Genomic DNA, 20,668 nt, shown 5'->3' with positions numbered 1-20,668 from the left:
CATATCAGTATTCATTGTGGATCCTATATGCTAAATAGTGAATACTGATAACCCAACCTGGTGTGTGCATGATTTTATCTCCAACCAATATGCTCCCCGCAAGACATGCTCCACAAGGAGCACAACACATCCTTTGTGCATTGTGAAGTACTTGTCACAGGGAGATATTTCCAATGAACGAAGAGGCCAGGGAGATGTTCTGTGGGGTGTCCCTCCGAATTCCCCTACCTGCAGCAGAAAAGGTTGGATTTCTAGAATCCAAACCTTCTTGACATATAAAAATGGAAAACCCTCCCCGCATTTTAGGATAAAAAGAATTTATTAGATTCAGAATCCATAAGTTATTCACTATTATATATAACCAATAAATAAGAATATACATTAAAATTTCGAATTATTTGATTAAAAAGATGTAGAAAATAAATAAGTTATCAATTATCTTTCACATAACGGTACTGATAATTTAAATATATCCCAAGGCTCTATTTGTCTCTAATGCAAATTTCATTTATACTAGTGTAAGTGCATGAAATATAAACCGAGTAATGTAAATTCTGATTCAGTTTCACGCTTCACTTGGCTTATATGGTTGGGGATTGATGAGTTGAGAGTAGTCTGAGGAAAGTAGTGCCACAGAGAACTAAAAAGAATATAATTTTGATACTTCCATTTGGAGAAAAATTTAGTGGAAATCTTCACAAGCATTCATAATCCTCCAGCACATTATCCACATATTTTGATACAATTTTAAATTACACTAACTCCCACTTTCTTGATATTCCAAAGCGAGACCCCCAAAAAGAGAATAAAAATTAAAAACCCGACTAGAATGGAATGAGGTGAACATTATCCGTCCATCAATCACCTACTAGATGGATGGGGATTCAGTTCACCCTACTAAAGTTAATCAGCTAACCAAAACCATATCCTCTCCCCCAGACTTTGCTGCAACAGCTTCTAGTCTCTTCCATAACAATTCTCGCTGCTCTTCCAAGCCTTTGGCATTTGCCGATTTCTCAATGTACTGCCTCTCGCATTGTTCAAACAGCTCGTTGTCCATCTCCAGAAACATCTTCTTCACGTTTGCTGTAAGCCCATGGACTGCCGGGTTCCAATGGCTCTCCATGTTCTTCTCTAGCGCCTCAAAGATAATTGGGAATATCGCACTCCGGTTCTGGGCAATCAAGCTCACAATGTGCTCATTGTTCCACAAGAAGAGGGCTCTTTCTGCCACCTGTTGTGCGAACTTTTATTTTATCAAACACTCTTAAAGCATAGTTGGTACTGGTATGTACACATAAGTACGAGGAATACCCTAAGAAATAAGGAAAAGGAACAAAAAGAAACTCGCAGACTGACATTTAAGTTTTCTGCAAATTTGCAACCATTACATCTGATAATCAGTAAAACAATATGAGATGGGAAACTGAACTCGTAGAAAAATGTTGTGCCACAAGCTTTCAACACTAAATGATCAAAAAGGATTAGAGGAACTTCAAGTTAATGTCCAAAAAAAGAGGAATACCAGAAGGCAACCATTGCAGCAATGGCCTACCAAATTCTTGCTTAGTCTACTTTGTACATTCAGTCAATTGCAATGACAAAAAAAAAGGAACAGAAGTGGCTTTTGTCTATACTGGAGACATAGTTTTAACCGTTTCTTGGCCAAATAATACAAGCACTAAAACAAAAGAAACCTCATTTTCCTCAAACACTCACTGTTCATAGTTTATTAATATAAAGTCCGTAATTAAATGGTAAACATTTACCACACACTGGTGCTGGTTTTGAATCTTCGGTTGGTGTTAATTTTATTCTACCAGTAAAATGTAATAACCACAAAAAACAAGGAACAGAACAGACATAAAAGTAACACTCAAAAGTCAGTACCTAGTTAACAAAACAGACGGACACAACAGTAATAATCAAACTCAGTACCTAGTTAACAAAAACTGCAAATGGATAACCAATAACATCGACAAAAACTCATGAATTCCCTTTTTTTTGGTGAAGACAAAACTCATACCCATTCATCTTAACTACATGTCTAGGGGGTAGGGGCAAACATCCTTGTCACATATTGGGGGCGGCTTCCAGGTTCCTACATATATGTATTTAGTTCTAACCTTCCAATTCCTGGTGTTACCACTAGTTTCTCAGGCTGTCATCGATTAGGAATGCAACACCAACTATTTGAAACAAGGCTTTGGAGTATGACAGCCTCAAAATCTACTCATCCATCTCAATATACACATCCTGGCCGTGATCATTCCATGGATTTTTCTTCAAATTTAACCATTTGCTCAATCTATGCATGTATAGTATTTTAATTGCAGAACATCCTGTTTGACAATACATTCTGATCTTATAGCCATTTATAAAAATTTTCCAACAGTTTTTCTGCCACTTCAACACTCCAAAAGTACATCTTCATTATATACACCCACCCTGTACAAGAAATATTTATTTCAATTTCCCACTCATTATGGATGATTTTAACAAATGGGGGCTTTCTCTTCTCTATCAATCTTGAATTTTGCCTTGTTTTTTTTTGATAAATGATTTTTTTTGCCTTGTTTTCATACAGATTTTTTTTGAAAAGCAAAGATTGGATCCCCTTCACAGAGGATGGTTTGCCTATTTATAGAAGCGAGGGAAAGGGTTACATTGCATGAAGCAAGAATTCTGGAATATTCTCCAGCTCAAGCAATGTCTGGAAACAAATCCTATCTATTAATCCCCATAGGACGTGTGTTCTTGAGGATCACAAGGTCATTAGAGCCTTAGAGCACAATCTCAGGCTTTCTCTAAGGGTGACATGTGTCAGTACAACACTCAGGTACAACTAGTCGTGGTTTCCCTAGGGCACTAATCATGTGTCTCACACCCTCAGAACTACCTTTGCACTTTGTACTCCTGATATAGTCTCACGAGTTTTGATCAGGCTTGCCTCATGAGGCTTGGTTTGCAAGGTCGGATTAGTCTTGCCTCATGAGGTCAAATTAATCTTGCCTTGTGAGGTTCCTCATGGGACTTGACTCGCAAGGTTAAATTAATTTAGCCACACAAGGTTTGATTACTATTGCGAGTTCCCATGAATCTCTCTTTGGCCTCACAAGGGCGTATCGCTCTACTTAATGTGCCGTGAGGCATCAGTTTTGCCACTTATCATAAGTCTCATTGTACATATTAGTGGGGTTTTACCTCTTTGCCCTTGAATATATATCCACTATCCCACACTTGTCAAGTAAAAAATAAAGACTCAGAGTGTCATTATTAATAGAGGAGAAATGTCTAAACTATCCTGCCACCTATAACCATGTAACTAGCATAATTTTTACATGTCTCTCAACACTCCCCCTCAAGCTAGTGTATATATGTCATATAGACCCAGAGCTAATAATGAAATTAATATGGAGTCAATGTAATGCCTTAACAAACAAATCTACCAGCTAATCATCCATCTTCACAAGTAGTGTATTTATATCATAGTTTTGAATATTTTCTCAAACAAAAATTAATCAACTTTGATGTGTTTTGTTCTCTCAAGAAACATAGGATTTGATGCAATATGCATAGAGGCCTAATTGTCACTATAATATATATATATATATATATATATATATGTCGAGGTTATAAATATCGATATATTGGTGCTTTTTTTATGTTTTATTTATTTTTCTTTTTAAAACTGGTTCAGAGGGGTCGATTTAAGTCCCGGCTACCCTCTGAACCATGGCCTGACCCAATACACCCCCTAGGGGCGTATCAGGAAAGCTCTGATACGGGCCAATACGTAACGATATTTTGAACCTTGATATCTATATATATATAGATAGATAGATAGATAGATAGATAGATAGATAGATAGATAGATAGATCAGTAACAACAAATTTTATTAAGCCTATGAAACTTTAATTACAAGAGAGGGGGGAAGGTAAACTGTCTTAACTCCCCCACCAGCAAAATACCAAGGATACAAGATTAGAAATGAGCCCAAAATAAAGAACCCCTATTCACCCCTTGCTTGGCTAATCCATCAGCGAGTGAGTTAGCAGTTCTCTTTACTCAACTGTGTTTCACTTTCACATCAATGTCCCTAGTCACCGACTTAATTTTTTTCCTTTCATTGCTGTAATTCAATATACCATTGTTGTCTTCCTTTAGCCATCTCACCACCACCTTTGAGTCACCTTCAATAACCAAACTTCTGATGTTCAACTCCCTTGCTCTTTGGGCACCTTCCAGAGCTGCAAGGATCTCAGCCCTAAGAGAGCCTCCTTCCCCAATAGGGCCAGAACATGGCTAGAATAAGCCCTTTCTCATTCCTGAACACTCCCCCTATACCAGATAGTCCTAGGTTCCTTAAGCGGAGAGGTCCAAGAGGGACTAGGAACCCTTTTAACCTAGGTATAGTTAGCTATTTCTTTCCAATTTCTCATCAACTCATCCATGGAGAAATCTGTGAATAGGTTCAGGGATTTAAGCCAATGGTTCTCTTTTCATTGGCCAGCTAAAATAAGAAGGAGAAGGGGAGAATAGACTTTGCATATTGGGGGGGGGGGGGTCCAAGTACACCCAAAAAGGGAAAATACCCATTCCCAAATAGTTCTAGCAAACAAGCAAGAAACCAATAGGTGTCTTGATAGTATGGCCGGCCAGAAATAAGAGGAAGAGAAGAGGAGAAGAAGAGAAGAGAAGAGAGGGAAGAAAGAAGGGTTTTGCAATGTAACAGTGCTGGCGGCGCCAGCCTTTATTTTAATATATATAGGGCGGCAGAAATAACAAGGGAAAAGACCCTTGTGCCCCTGAGTACAATAACAGACATAACAGAAAGAAAAAACGAAATAAAAAAACACTTTAATTATCCAAACAGGCCCTAACATCAGCAACTAAATTATTTTAACATTATTTTAACACTCCCCCTCAAGTTGGAGCATAGATTTCAATCATGCCCAATTTGTCACACAAATCTTTGTGCCGCACATGATGGAGACCTTTGGTGAAGATATCTGCAAGTTGTTCTTCTGAGTTGACATATGGTGTACACACTTATCCACTTTCAAGTTTCTCTCTAATAAAATGCTTGTCCACTTCAATGTGTTTCGTCCTGTCATGCAGAACTGGATTAGCAGCAATATTGATGGCAGCTTTATTGTCACAATAGAGTGACATAGGATTGCTTACTGCGAAACCCAGTTCACCTAACAGATTTCTTATCCACATGATTTCCGCAACCCCATGAGCCATCGCTCTATACTCTGCTTCAGCACTGGATCTAGCCACCACACTTTGTTTTTTGCTTCTCCAAGTGACAAGGTTTCCTCCTACAAAGGCACAATACCCACTGGTAGACTTTCGGTCATTGACTGCTCCAGTCCAATCTGCATCAGTATATGCTTCCACTTTTAAGTGACTGTGTTTCTGGAACAACAAACCAGCTCCAGGAAACTTCTTGAGATATCTCAAGATCCTCTTTGCAGCCTCAAAGTGAGTTGTCCTAGGGTTGTGCATGAATTGACTAAGGACACCCACTGCATAGGCAATATCAGGCCTGGTCATAGACAAATACAAAAGTCTCCCCACGAGTCTTTGGAACATCTTTACATCTTTCAAAAACTCTCCCTGATTGTCTCCCAGATGGTGATTAGGTTCAATAGGTGAATCAAATGGTTTTACCCCCAACTTGCCTGTATCTTCTAGTAGATCTAATACATACTTCCGTTGGGAAATAAAGATGCCCTTGTGAGAGCAGGCAACTTCAATTCCAAGAAGTATCGTAAGGAGCCTAGATCCTTCACCTCAAATTTAGTGGCTAAGAATTTTTTCAGTCTTTGGATTTCAACCTCCCAATCTCCTGTGATCACTATGTCATCCACATACACAATAAGAGCTACAATTTTACCTTCACCTCTTTTCACAAACAGAGTATGATATGACTGGCATTGTTTGAATCCCATCTGTTGAACTGCTAAATGGAACTTACTAAACCAAGCCCGAGGTGATTGTTTCAACCCATATAGGGATTTTTTTAACCTGCACACCTTTTGTTCATTGCCTTTGGCACAGAACCCTGGGGATTGGGTCATGTACACTTCCTCTTCCAAACCACCATTCAAGAAGGCATTTTTGATGTCCAATTGGTGAAGATCCCAGTCAATATTTGCTGCCAAGGAAAGAAGAATCCTGATAGAGTTCATCTTGGCTACTGGAGCAAAAATCTCTACATAATCCACTCCATATACATGTGTGAAGCCTCTTGCTACCAGTCTAGCCTTGTACCTTTCAACAGTTCCATCAGCCTTGTGTTTCACTGTGAACACCCACTTGCACCCCACTGGTTCCTTCCCTTCAAGAAGGTCTACCAACTCCCAAGTGCCATTTTTGTGCAAGGCATCAATTTCTTCCTGCATTGCATCTGTCCATTCAGGTTTTGACAAAGCTTCTGCCACAGTCTTAGGAACGGGGACACTATCCACAGAAGAGAGAAAGGCACGGTACGAAGACGAAACAAGCTCATAGGACACAAAATTAGAGATAGGATGATTAGTGGTACAAGATCTAACACCCTTTCTCTTAGCAATAGGAATATTAAGATCAGTGGTGACAGGTGAATCAACATTTAAAGGAGCAAATATATCAATGGGAGCAAGTGTACCTGACTGATGAGACGGATCTGCCTCGGGTGAATCCAATGATGTTGCTTGCATAGTGTCAGGCTCCACGACTCTTGAACTTTGCTGGCTCTTATGGCGACGATGAAAAACTCGGAATGGAGGAGGATCGAGTAAAGGAGGTAGTTGAATTTGAGTCGTCGCCTGTTTCTCCTCAACCCTACTCTCCCCCTGAGGAGAAACCGAGAAAAAATGTTGATTCTCAAAGAATGAGACATCAATGGAAACATAGTACTTGTGAGCAATGGGATCATAGCAACGATACCCCTTTTGAGATAAAGGGTAACCAAGAAAAACACAAGGAATAGCTCGAGGATCAAGCTTACCACGAGTAGGGGACAGGTTATGGACAAAACAACGACACCCAAAAACACGCATCAGAATGGTGGATAGCGGGGCTATAGGGAACAAGAGCTGATGTGGGGCCTTATACTCTAGTAGCCGAGAGGGCATGCAATTGATGATATATGTCGCACACAAGACTGCATCCATCTAGAATTGTTTTGGCACATTCATATGAATCAACAAGCCACAAGCAACTTCGAGAAGGTGACGGTTCTTCCGTTCAGCCACGCCATTTTGTTGGGGTGTCCTGGCACAAGAGCTTCGCTGAAGTGACCCACTCGAAGCAAAAAACTTCGTGAGATCACTATGAAAATATTCCTTTGCATTGTCCGACTGGAAGGGATTTCCTTTTGGAACTGAGTGAACACCATGCGTTGAAAATCTTTCACAATTTGTGGCACTTCATCTCAAGATCGCATAGGGTAAACCAAAGTGTATCTAGAATAATCATCAATCAAAGTAATAAAGTACTTATAGCCAGCTGCAGTAGGTAGAGTAACAGGGCCCCAAACATCAGAATAAACAATATAAAATGGAAATTCATATCTTTTATTTCATAAAGGTAAAGAACTTCTACAATGCTTACTCAACTGACAAGTTTGACACTGTAACTGACTCACTGACAAGGACTCAAACAACTTTGGGAACATAACTTTTAACGACTCAAAAGAAAGATGACCTAAACGACTATGCCATAAATAGACTTGACTCTCACTTAACGAACTCGTGGACTCTGTTGCCACTAGACCAGCATTATTCTCCAACACGTAGAGACCATCCACCGTGCTTCCTCTACCAATTGTCTTCCCCGAGGTCAAATCCTAAAACACACATGAAGACGGAAAAAAAGTGATTGAGAAGTTCAAGGAGTGAGTCAGACTACTAATAGACAGCAAATTAATAGGTAATTTCGGAACGTGCAGTACATTAGGAAGAGTAAGGCCAAGTGGGATAGTATGGTGCCTCGACCAGCTATGGTAGAAAAAGAACCATCAACCAGTCTTACCTTATCTCTCCCAAAGAGAAGGTTATATGTCTGAAACAAAGTAGACTTATCGGTCATGTGATTTGAGGCTCCGGAGTCAATAATCCAAGGAGAATCAGTAGTATGAGATGACACATGGAAGGTTGTAGCATTACCTGATGTAGACGCAAACAAGATAGGAGTAGGCCCAGAATCCATCTGGCGGAGAGTCCTACCATACAATTCCAAATGTTCATGGAAGGAGTTGATAATATCTTCCTTAGGGTCAGAACTGGGATGTCTCTCCTGAGTTATTGAAGGACTAGTCTCTGTCGATGCCATATTAGCTGAGTTATACCTTTTTTTATTCTGCTGGCCTGGTTTCTTGCCCTGATCAGGTGCTGACTTCTTACCCAAATCCTGTGCCCATGGAGGACCCAACATGTATCTTTTGTGTGTCGTGTCTTCTGGCAGTGAGTGCACCAAAGCTTGCTCTTATCATCTGATTTTTTCTGAGTGTCATCCTTTTTAAAACCACCTCCGACATTTGTATCTGAATTTCCCCGGACAGCTAGGGCAACTGACTTCCCTTCTACACCATTCATCACACTTCTTCTGCTTTCTTCTGACTGCACCAAGGCATACACCTCCTGAACTGATGGCAAGTCTTTACTACCCAAGATCTGCACCCTGATGGACTCATATGACTGATTCAGCCCTAGGAGGAAGGCAAACACTCGTTGCTGAGATACAAGTGACTTATAGGCCTTTGCATCTTCATCACACTTCCAATTCACATTCTGATAGTAATCAAGTTCTTTCCATATTGATGTCAAATCAGAATAGTACATCGAGAGACTCCTCTCCCCCTGCTTGCAAGTAGAAGATTCAGCTTGTAGTCGATATATTTTGGCATAGTGTCTCTGCTCTGAATAGGTGAACTTCGCTTGTTCCCATATCTCACAAGCAGTTTCAGCCCACATAAAAGTCTTCCTTACTTGTGGCAGTATTGAAACCAAGAGCCAAGACATCACCATACTATTCTCTTGGTTCCACCTATCATGCTCAACACTTCCATACTTCGGTTCCTTCACTCTCCCATTGATGTATCATATTTTCCCCCTAGCAATGATGTAGAGTTTTATTCCCCTAGACCACTCAAGGTATTTCAGACCATCAAAGGGAATAACAGCCATGGGAAAGCTCATATCCATTCCCCCACTCACTCCATTGTGGCTCCCTGAAATCTCTAAAGTAGCAGAATTCTCAGTCGACGTGGTCAAACAGTAAATCAGTCCCAAACACCGGACTTAGGACCCCTCCTTACTCCACAAAACAATGCTCCACTCAGTTCACACCCACACACTTGGGTTTAACAACCAGGTTGAGCACAAACAGTACCAAATTCCGGACAAAACAGAGGTACTATTCGGTAGATTTTAGACCTGTATAGTTTTAACAGTCCCAACCTACCAGAATTCCAGAATGTCTAACAGCCACTAATCAGCAGGAGAGATCCTTCTTACTTATAGTCAAATCAAACCATTGAGAAGATAGGTCATCCTTGACCTATAGTTGTCTTAACACATGAACAGGATCACACGATCCAAAAAAATAGGGGGTACACTGATTCGACAGCATTCAACCGCCCAGACTCATAGGGTTTCCACTCGACACATGACCAAGGAGGGTAAAGAAGAGAAAAACAGGGAGAATTGTACCAGTTGTAGCTGTTTTTTCAATCCCAAATCAGATTTCTGATCCGCCCAGGTTCTGCTAGTCTGTTCGATCTATTCTCTTAGTACAGTTGTTCGATCTGCTCTCTTTAATCAGTATTCCCGCTCTGATACCATCTTGACAGTATGACCGGCCAGAAATAAGAGGAAGAGAAGAGGAGAAGAAGAGAAGAGAAGAGAGGAGGGAAGAAAGAAGGGTTTTGCAATGTAACAGTGCTGGTGGCGCCAACCTTTATTTTAATATATATAGGGCGGCAGAAATAACAAGGGAAAAGACCCTTGTGCCCCTGAGTACAAAAGCAGACATAACAGAAAGAAAAAACGAAATAAAAAAACACTTTAATTATCCAAACAAGCCCTAACATCAGCAACTAAATTATTTTAACATTATTTTAACAAGGTGCTAACCAGTTTCCCCATCAACTTTGTAGAGAGTACACCTATGCGGGGATAAATAAGAATTGGGTCTCTTTCTTTGAAGAATGTCACCTGTATTAATTCTTTCTAGGAATGTCTCCCAACAAAAAAATACCAACCCGAGGAGGAATGGACTTGCTCCAAACCTCTTTAATAGGGAAGGACATACCACTAGAGACAAGAGGTTGAGATAAGGTTTCAAAGAATGCATTTTCAAGAATGGTTAACAAGTTCAAAGTACATCCGAGTTCTGTGTCCTTAACAGCCCTTCTCAAGCCCAAGTTTCACCCAAACCCGAAAGATGAATATGAAGGCACAAGGAAAGAAGAGATGGGTAAGGGTGATCATTCTTGGCTCAGCCCGGCCTAGCCCGCAAATTTCCAAGCCTGGGCCCAAGTTTTTGTGTGCAAGCCCAACTCAGCTCGAGACTGCATCGAGCCCAAAAAATTTTGGGCCGAGATTGGGCCCAACACTTTAAGCCCAGCCCAGCCCACAATATAATATAATATAATATATTTTTAAATATTTATTATAACATTATATTATATATGTTATATATATATACAAGTAAATTTTAATTTGTACTACATATTTATTATTTTGTATAAGATATAAAAGTTTTAAGTTTTAACATATAAATAAATATTAATTAGTTGACAAGGCCTTCATTCTCATTGCCTAAGCAATGTGGGACTTGGAAAAACACTCAATGGTAGCACTCATAATTTAGTGTTGTTCCAAGTCCCACATTGCTTAAGAACGGGAATGGAGGCCTTGCCTTCATCTATAAAAGGATAGATAAGCCAAGCCAAACCAACTCTAATAATTAAATGAGGCCTATGCCTTTTTTGTGCATAGGCCCAAAGCTTAGCCAAGCCCAATTTACCTTGGGCTTGTGCCATATTTTTTACATATATTACATTTAATTTAATTTAATTTAAATTTTTAAATAATTAAATTTTTATTATTGGATATCGTAGGCCCAAAAAGCTCGTAAGCCCGGCCCGGGCCCATGCAGGGCCAGGATTGGGCTTGAAACTAGGCCTGGGGTGCAAGCTGGGCCGGGCCCAAACCTAGGTTAAAGCACTTAACATAGGTGCTAAACCTGGCCCGGGCCCGACCCATGATCACCCCTAGATATGGGTTCATTCTTCAGATCAGACAGGGCATACAAGGAGGGAAACTGGTCCGTCAAGGCCTAATTGCCACTATGAAGATGCATAGGAATTTTCACTGTGATCTCTATCTCTTCAAATAGACTCTTAAGCCATAAGAGCTTCCCTATAATATGACTCGTAGCCCTATACTTTGTTTCAGCACTAAATTTGGCCACTACATTCTGCTCCTTGCTCTCCCAAGAGATTAGATCCCTACCTAGGAATGTGCAATATTCTGCCATAGACTGATGATCTACAAGTGAGCCATCCTAGTTTGCATCCATGAAAAACAACACAATTAAGCGTCCACAAACCATGATTTCTATAAATAACTTCCAGACTTGGTGACCTTTTCAAATATCATAAAAAAATATGTTAAGACGAGTAATAGTTAGCTAATTGAGCCTTCCAACAGGTATCCTATATTGGCCCAGATCATATACTCATTCCCCCTGATTTGATGCAAGCTTAGAATTTGGATCGATAGGCATAGCTACTAGTTTACACCAATCATATTTATCTCCCCAAGCAAATCCAGCATGTATTTGCATTGTGACATAGATACCTCTATAACTAGCCTCATGATTTCCATCCCCAAGAAATATTGTAGCTTGCCCAAATCTTTAGTAAGGAATTTCTCTTGTAAGGACAGCTTCGAATCATTAATGCTTTGAATCACTCCTTATCACAATATCATCCACATAAACAACTAGAAAGATATTGCCCGCATTAGAGATTTTAATTGCATCATTAAAATGAATAATCTGAATGAAACCTATGTAGGCCAAACTCAATTTTTTTTTTTTGATAAATAACACCAAACTTAGTAATTGCATCATTAAGATTCCCAAACTAGGTTTGTGGTGACTACTTAAGCTTATAGAATACTTTATTCAAGCTACAAACCATTATTCAATTTCCCCTGAGCAACGAACCTAGTTGGTTGGTCCATATATACTTCCTTTGTGAAGTCACCATGAAGAAATGCTTTTTTAACCTCTAAATGATGCAACGGCCAATGCTAAGTAGCAGCTAAAGAGATAACAATCCAAAACAAAGTGATCTTAGAAATTGGAGAATAGGTTTCGCCAAAGTCTATGCCATTGGTTTATCTGAAACCTTTAGCAACAAGTCTTGCTTTAAGACCTTCCACAATACCAACAGGTTTGAATTTCACAATTTACACCTAACAACATCCCACTAATTTCTTGCTAGAAGAGAAACTGAATTTTTTTTTTATCAATAACAAGAAACTTTATTAAAGATATGAAACTATGTGAGGCTTAGATACAAAGGGGAGGAAAAAAGACTTAACTCCCCACCAAAGAATACAAGGAAAATTCAAAAATTAGCCCAAAAAGTCGAAACCCTATCCACCCCTTGCTTTGCTAACCCATCAGCAAAAGAATTAGCAGTCCTTTTCACCCAGTTGTAATGAACCACAATATCCCTACTCAGCCAGTTAAATTTATTCTTCTCATTGTTATAACTCCATAATCCGCTGCCTCCCCCCTTTAGCCACCTAATTACCACCTCCGAGTCACCTTCAAGAACCAAACATCTGATGTTCAACTCCCTTGCTCTTTGGATACCTTCTAGGGCTGCGAGAATCTCAGCCCTAAGAGAAACCAAATTCCTTTCCTCATTTTGGTACAAAGCCAACATTTCTTCTTCCATGGCCATCCTCCACCTAATCAAATATGGCTTCCTATAAAAACTTTGGAAGAGAAATGGTTGGCAAGAATGAGATAAAAGTATAAGGGGTTTGACTATGACACCAGAGAGACATCATACTAGAAAAACTTACAGCCAATCAACCGGTATCATTAAAGAGGTGATCAATCAGGTGGTATATATTAAATTCACAGGGGTGCTTTGATTGATCAAATCTTTTCCGATACCATGTCTTTCTGGTATCATAGATTTTCCCAAGCATACGTAGGAGATAATGATCCATGGGATACAAAGTAGCTAATAGGATGGTCAGTGCAAGATCTCTTACCCTTATGATGAGCAATGGGAATGCCAACGTCTAAATTCAAGGCAGAAGGATGGTTTGGACTTTCAAGCATCAAAACAAATGATTGTGGAAATTTCTTGGTGTAAATTTCTGTAATGGGTGGCTTCAAACTTCAAAGGTAGGAAAAGACACACATCCAAATATGTTGTTTCTAACTTTGTTGCTCAGGGATTCCCCTTTGAAACACCAATTTCCCTCACTTTATGCCCTTTCTAACTTCAAGAATCAGCCTGTTTCATCTTTTTGTATATATTCCAACTAAATATTCAGGTTAGGGTGATGGTTCAACCACCCATGTCAGTTGGTTTTTTACCAACTCAATGTTTTTTTACCAAAAATACGGGTTTAGACATCTGGTTCAAATGGTTGAATGGTTTGACCATCCAGGTCAATGCCAGTTTGAAAATAGGTGACTGTGACCTCGAGTTGGGTCATTTTGCCTTCTAGCTTGAGTAAATAGATAGGAGACCTAATCCGCTTTTTTTGGGTTGGGCCTGGTTGGGTTTGCAGGTTGGATCTAGGGGTGCAACTTGGGTGGGCCCAGCTTGAGCCTGAACTGGCCCAACCTGAAATTTTACACCGATTGGGCTTGGATTTTCAATCCTCGGGCTGGGCTCGGGCCCAAGAAGTCGGGCTTTTTATTTTTCGAGCCGGGCTTGGGCCTAGCCCTTAGGTAGCTCGAGCCCAGGCCAACTATATATATTTATACATACATATGAGTATATATGCAAATGTTGCATACATATTTACATATATACATAAATATATGTATATATTTGCATAAATACATTTATATATGTATAATTTTAGAGTGGATTCATTGACCAATCCCAATTAAACCTCTGACCTATGAACTTCTCCCTTTTCCAGTTCTATGCCTGGTCTGGTTCTCTAAACATTGTCTCTATGTCCATGCTCCAAAACTACCCAACTGCAACCATCCATTACCAACTTCGAATCCCCTTCTATTTCGATTTGTTGTAGTCCCAACTGCTTAGCGTATCTTACACCTTGTAGTAATGGCTATGACACAATTTTTGCTCTCAAAGAGTCTCTCCTATTGGGCCCAAGAATAATGCTAAAATTTTGCCTTCTCCATCTTTGAAAACACCCCCTATACCCAAGGGTCCTAGGTTGTGTATAGAACTATCATCAAAGCTCAACTTCACCCTATTTTGTATTGGTGGGGACCAAAGTTCTTGTGTCACATGTTTAAGAGAATTTGTATTTGCCACAACACCCTAGTTCCTATATATATCTTCAACTAAGAAGTCTTTAAACACATCCATTGTTTTCAACCAGTGAATAACCTTTATAGTGAAAAACCAAGGAGATCACTTTTCTTTTGTTTTCTGAGATAGAGTAAATGGAAGGGAACCTATCTCTAAGGCTGTGTTTGGTTTGAAGGAAAAAGTAGGGAAAGGAAAGGAAAGGTAGGGAAACCTTTACAGATCTTGTATGGGTTTCCCTACCTTTCCCTTCCTTTCCCTACCTTTTCCTTCAAACCAAACATAGCCTAAGAGAACTCTCTCTGACCCAAGCATCTTCCTAGAACAACACTTTGTTATCACCTTATCAACACATGCATCATATTTGATAAAAGGAAGCATAGTGGGCAATATACCATGAATAGCTTTCAAGGAGAGCAATGAGAAGCCCTAGGGTCGGGACCTGCATCCCAACCATTGTCTGCCAACAATCACTCTATACCGTAGTCTATCTTGTTCCAATGGCAGCCTCCACAACCATTTCCCCAACAAGGTTGTATTTCTCAATCTGATATTACCTATACTAACCTAGGCCTCCATCATCTCTAGTCTTGGAAACTATCTCCCACTTCACTAGATGATCCTTCTTGGTGTCCCCCAGTTGGTTTGCTACTTTTACTAGTATTTTGGAGGTAGATAGGAAATAAACTGGTAAATTGGCCAACGTAAATTTGATCAGAGTTATCCTACCCCCCAAAAAAATATAGTTTCTTTTCCAATTTGCCAGCCTCTTAGTAAATCTTTCAATCACTAGGTACCAGAAGCTATTTGCATTAGTATTTCCTCCCAATGGTAGTCCCAAATATTGCAATGGCCATTCCCCTACTCCACATCCCAAAACTCTTCCTAGCCTATCCACCTCTCCCCTCCCTAAATTCACTCCTTCCACACAACTCTTGCCCCAGTTTACTTTTAAGGCTGGATATTCTTTTAGAGTGGTGCACTAATCTCTTAAGATTCATGAGCTCTTGAGGTAAGAGAGTCCTCCCCCACCTTTGTATTGAAACCTTTTTCTTAATTAATGAAAGTTTTTTGTTACTGACCAAAAAAAAAGATAGCTTTCATCTTCCCCTTCACAAAACAATATAATATCATCTGCAAACTGAAGATGTGTCATGTGTGACCACTTCCTCCCTCCCATCTCTCCAACCTCTAATCAGATTATCAGCATCCACCCTTGAGATCAGATCACCCAGAACACCAACTACTAGAGTAAGAGTAAGGGTGAGAAAGGATCTCTTTGTCTTAGGCCCCTTTTAGCAGGAAAAGCTACTTCATTCACCAAAATGGGAAAGTAACACAAGAAGATACAACCCTTTACCCATCTACACCACCTTTCTCCAAAGCACCTACAATTGAGAATTTCTAGAAGAAAGTCCCAATCCACCATGTCATAAGCTTTTTCCAAGTCCAATTTACAAACCAACCCCTTTTCCTTTTGCCTCCTATACTTGACACATTCATTGGCAATGAGAATTTGATCCTTGTTTGTCTCCCAAGAACAATCCCTTAACCTAATTTTTCCCAACTCTAGTAGGTAGTGGCTAGAGAATTGACATTCGCAACTGAGATACAGTTTAGATATAATTATTCCCATACTTGCACAATTATGTTCAATCAAAAAAACACTTTCATGGATAAATAAAGTACAAAAATCAGCATCATCATGATAATAATAGCAGCAGAAAACACAAAAAAAATGGTAAAGTAGTTTTTGACAAATACAGTTGGGAATTTGGTAGGGTGATCATTCCTAGCCCAGACCAGCCCACAAATGTTGGACTTGGTCAGTTGGTTTGGTCCTAGGTGTTCTGTCCAGGCCCAGAATTATATATGTATATATAATTAGTATATATTATCATATATATAGTATAACATTTATATTACATAAATATATAGTATAATATAAATATAATATATATTATGTATATCACATTGTAATATATTATTATATAGTTAACATATATATCAAATATTTAAAATTGTAGGCCCATAAGCCCAGCTTGGCCCATGATCACCCCTGAAATTTAGAGATAAAAAAAATCCATGCATAAGTACGCCCTATCTGTGTTGTGATCGTTAACTACAGGTTGTAAAGTTAATGACTTTTGTTTTAGATAAGGCACTGAATACATATATACATATCCGTTTTGGAAACAAAAACACCAAACCATGCCCATTATGTAGATGATCATTTGAAAACTTGACCAGGGAATTCAACACCTTATTCGAACCTAACCAGCATTTTATACCTAATTGATCCAGTTGTAATATATCTGACTAGCAAGTGGCATATACCAATAACTTAAATCTGTTTGAATGTCCCAATACACCAATAGGAAAAAGGAGACATTTTGTTTTCATTTTTCTTTTTCAGTTAATCTTAATCCATCAATCTTTAGATTGGAAATTTCTGAAAACCAAGTCATACCAGAACAAACACAGAGAAGTATCCATATGAACTTATCTGCACAATAGAAACAATCCAAGGAAGCACCATGTACACCATATTCAAACAAAGGTGTCACATTTACCAATTGTGAGGTCATGAACAGGAGGGGTGAAAAAACTACTGCAAAAACCTATATCTAGATGTTGCCAACTAACACATATAATTGTAGTAGATATTTTATAAAGTAGTTAAATTTATGATTCAACTTATACTACCAATTACCAACAGAGCTGCATAACTCTATGGCAAAGCCCATCAATATATCATACCATCTCATACATGTGAAAACAAAGTTAAAGTATTTCAAGGTTCAATTGCTTTAAAGGGAAGAGCTAAATGTTCTTCCTTAGCAGTATATATCCTTGCTAATAAAAATAACTTGACATTGGAATAAAAAGCACGCAATATAATAACAGAAAAGGGAAATGAAAATCAGCACGGTAAGGGCATAAATAAATGAAATATGGAAGAGAGCACATAAATCATGATGAAGATAACCCAAGTCATTTGGAGGTAGAAAACAAAAGGCATAAAATCATCTTTTGAATGTTCATAATGATTGTTTAACCAAAGAATTTGGTACCTCAGGCTCCACAGCAACTGCTAAACCAAGCAATTTAATATAGTACATCCATATCAAGGTATTACCTTGTTAGTAACAAACTAATCCTGATTTTCTAGGCATCTCATCTAAACAACCAGAATCTTTTCTTGTGTTACCAAATGATGAACTCTAGTAATCTACTATTTCAATGAATTGTAAACCATGGGATTTGATAAATAAAATAAAAATATATGCAACTCAAACCTGGAAATGAGAGCTATTGAGGCAGCGTCCAATCTGTCTAAAAAGAGGAACCATGCAACGCTGGAACTCTGCAAGTTGTGTAAACTCCAACACCTCTTCTAGTTCTCCAAGAAAGAGGACCTCCTTTTGGCAGTTGGTGACCGGCCAGTACTTCAGCAGACCCCTTATAACGGTATCTGCTAGTTTGTAATCCTTTTCAACAAACTGTGTAATGCAGTATGACAGCTGCTGGTGATACAAGGAAACTTGTTTAGGCTTGTGGAGTGGGATAAGGGCCCGAACAAGGAACAGCTTATGTTCCTCCTTCATTGGCAGGGCAAATCCATTTATTATGCTTCCAAGAATCTCCAATAGCTCGCCAATTCCACTATGTCTCTCTGTCTCGAAAATAAAGCGGTAAAAGATATTGTTTATTGCTTTCCTTATAAATGGGCGGTGCACCATGAACTTCCCATAAATTCGATGAAGAATGGTTTTCAAGTACTCCCGCTCACGGGGATCCTCAGAATCAAACAGATCCAAGAGTTTCAAAACAAAGGAATGATCTATGTATCGCTTTGCAATCTTAGTATCAGTTTCGGACGACACAACATACCTAAGAAGCAGCTCGTACACAATCTGCAAGTGAGGCCACGAAGGCTCGAGATAAGGTTCCTCTTCTTCTGGATCTTGATTTTCAGCTCCGGTGTTCTCATATGCAGCTGGAGGTAGGCAACGAAAAATATTGACGGAAACCATCCTAATCAATTCTTCCTGAACCGCCTCAGTAATCTTGCCAGAACCTGATTGCATGAATTCTACAAGCTCAATTAGTGTCTGACGCTTCATCTCCTTCTCCCGAACTGATTTTAAAGTATCAGAGAAATCAAAGAGGATGCAACAAATCTTCAGCTTGCGTATAAACAAATTCTGGCGTTCAGATACGGGAACATCTTTGAAGACCGGAAGTATCTCCATGACTGCGGCGTGGAGATTGCTCCGCTCTGGCCCGGCACCAGTATTTGCAGCACCTCCTGCCGGTTGCTGAGAATTGGCAACAGAAGACGCAACGGTAGTTCGAGAAGCATGATTTACGGTAATGTTCGATCCAGACTTCCGACCAAATACCTCATTGGTATCAGACTTGGGGACCTTTCGATGGCCACGCTTTATGATTTTGTTAAACATTTCTCCTCTCTATTATTACAAACCCTAATCCTAGATCTTCTTCTGATAAATAACGTCCAATTGGTTCAACAAGAAAACAAAACCTTAGATGATCGAAATTGGAACGAAGATCGCTAATAATTGAAAAGCATTGGCAAGAAAACAACCCTACGGTCTGCAAAATATGTTGTTTTCATTCTCCTTCTAAGGTCTGAACAAGATTTTATAGAAATCAAAAACACGCGCACTTAAGAACATAAACTGGGGGAAGAAAGCAAGAGGTACCGTATTTAAATCAAAACGACGAGAAATCCGACCACCGAGAAACGGAAACACCGACACCATCTGTAGCAGATTGCCGGAAATGCAACCCAACCGAACAATCGAGGAGGGAATCCGACACTCAATTCATGAATTCGTAACGAACGACCGATCGATCGATCAATCGAGCAGAGTGACCGAGCGAGAGAACCAACGAGAGAAAGGAGGAAGACAAAGCAGAGAGAAGACCGCGGAGTGTTAAAAATGAGAAAATTCTAATTTCTAAACAAAGTAAGAAAAAAAAACCCAAAATCCAAAATAGCTTTCAATTATGAAGGTATATCATAATCATAATTCATATCATCAGATCAGATAATATTTTCCAGTTTCTTAATTCTTATTTTGTATTTTTTTGGGTGAAAATTGAAAAATAAAATAAATATAGCCCCTGTGTTCGCGGGTTACGAGTTCCTTGGAACATCAGAAAAACAGAGAAGTCTGTACATCTCTGTATTTATATTGACATTATTTATTTTTAATGACGAATTGGCCCTCGAATTTATCCATGAACACAGAGAGGATGAGGGCCCCACTTCATAATCAACAATGGATATGGGTAATGTGGTAATTTGGTCATAGTAGTGAAGACGAAGACATGGTCAAGAGAGACTGAAATTTTGAAGCACTCAACCACCCACCACGTCATGACTCATGGATGGAATCATGATTGGAGTTGAGAAAATTTTGATTAATTTGGCGGTAAGCTTGGTCAAGGTTTTTTTCTTGATTTTTAACCCAAATGGCCAAATCCTCTGTTTAGTTTACAGTCCGGCCCCTGAAATGAAAAAATAAAACAAAGTGGGGTACTCTGTGGGGTCCATTTGGAAGAAAAAAAAATGATGGATATTGTTTTGACATTTTGTGAGAGGAAGATAAAGACTTGGAATTTACTGTTTCGTCTCCTTCAATATGGCTAGCTGGTGTCTTGAACAAAGTCATGGTAATGGTGGAAAATGACACAAGCATCACAAAAAGAAGTAAAATGGAAATTTGGTCCAAAGTCCAAACATTCTTCAATGGAAATGAACCGGGGTAATGGGTCTGGCCCAAGGCTGCAACTTGGGCTGGGTTGGCCCGAACCCAACCCTAAAAAATTGGGTTGGGTTGATATTCGGGTTAGGGTTAGAGTTGAAATTCATGAACTCAACTTTACTTCTGGTTGGGTTAGGGTTGACCCCTTAGTCAATCCGAACCTGACTCTATAGTACATGTCATATATTAATATATATTTTATGCAATATATAACATACATTGATTTGTTTAGATGCAAATATTTGCACAACCCCCAACCACGTAGTATCATGTATTTCTTTTAAGATAATCACTTCACTTAATCCTAATCAGAAAGACTAAAACCTT

The 20,668-nt window shown here is 39.2% G+C and overlaps 1 protein-coding gene across 2 annotated transcripts; it reads right to left on the bottom strand.

Annotated features, from left to right (window-relative positions):
* Positions 1–641: 641 nt before the first annotated feature.
* On the bottom strand, positions 642–19,731 carry LOC104604546 (serine/threonine protein phosphatase 2A 57 kDa regulatory subunit B' beta isoform). 2 transcript variants are annotated; one of them, XM_010268926.3, is made up of 3 exons: positions 19,274–19,501; positions 17,843–19,051; positions 642–1,234 (listed from the first exon to the last, which is right to left on the bottom strand). In XM_010268926.3, exons 2-3 carry the CDS (start codon positions 19,007–19,009, stop codon positions 908–910), a joined length of 1,494 nt encoding a protein of 497 aa, XP_010267228.1. In that variant the 5' UTR covers positions 19,010–19,051; positions 19,274–19,501; the 3' UTR covers positions 642–907. The 2 variants fall into 2 exon arrangements, with proteins under 2 accessions (XP_010267228.1, XP_088746247.1); XM_088890121.1 differs by having other exon boundaries at positions 17,843–19,731.
* Positions 19,732–20,668: the final 937 nt, after the last annotated feature.

The sequence above is a fragment of the Nelumbo nucifera genome, chromosome 6, assembly GCF_055504915.1.
Source record: "Nelumbo nucifera cultivar China Antique chromosome 6, China Antique-T2T, whole genome shotgun sequence".
In the NCBI taxonomy this organism is placed as follows: Eukaryota; Viridiplantae; Streptophyta; class Magnoliopsida; order Proteales; family Nelumbonaceae; genus Nelumbo; species Nelumbo nucifera.
Note: the sequence above shows the minus strand (reverse complement) of the source record. Positions and strands in the feature narration are given on the sequence as shown.

Coding starts and splice junctions, on each gene's coding strand:
- LOC104604546 (XM_088890121.1), bottom strand. CDS start 19,009: ATGTTTAACAAAATCATAAAGCGTGGCCATCGAAAGGTCCCCAAGTCT. Junction 1,235..17,842: donor TCAATAGCTCTCATTTCCAG/GTTTGAGTTGCA, acceptor TTCGCACAACAG/GTGGCAGAAAGAGCCCTCTT.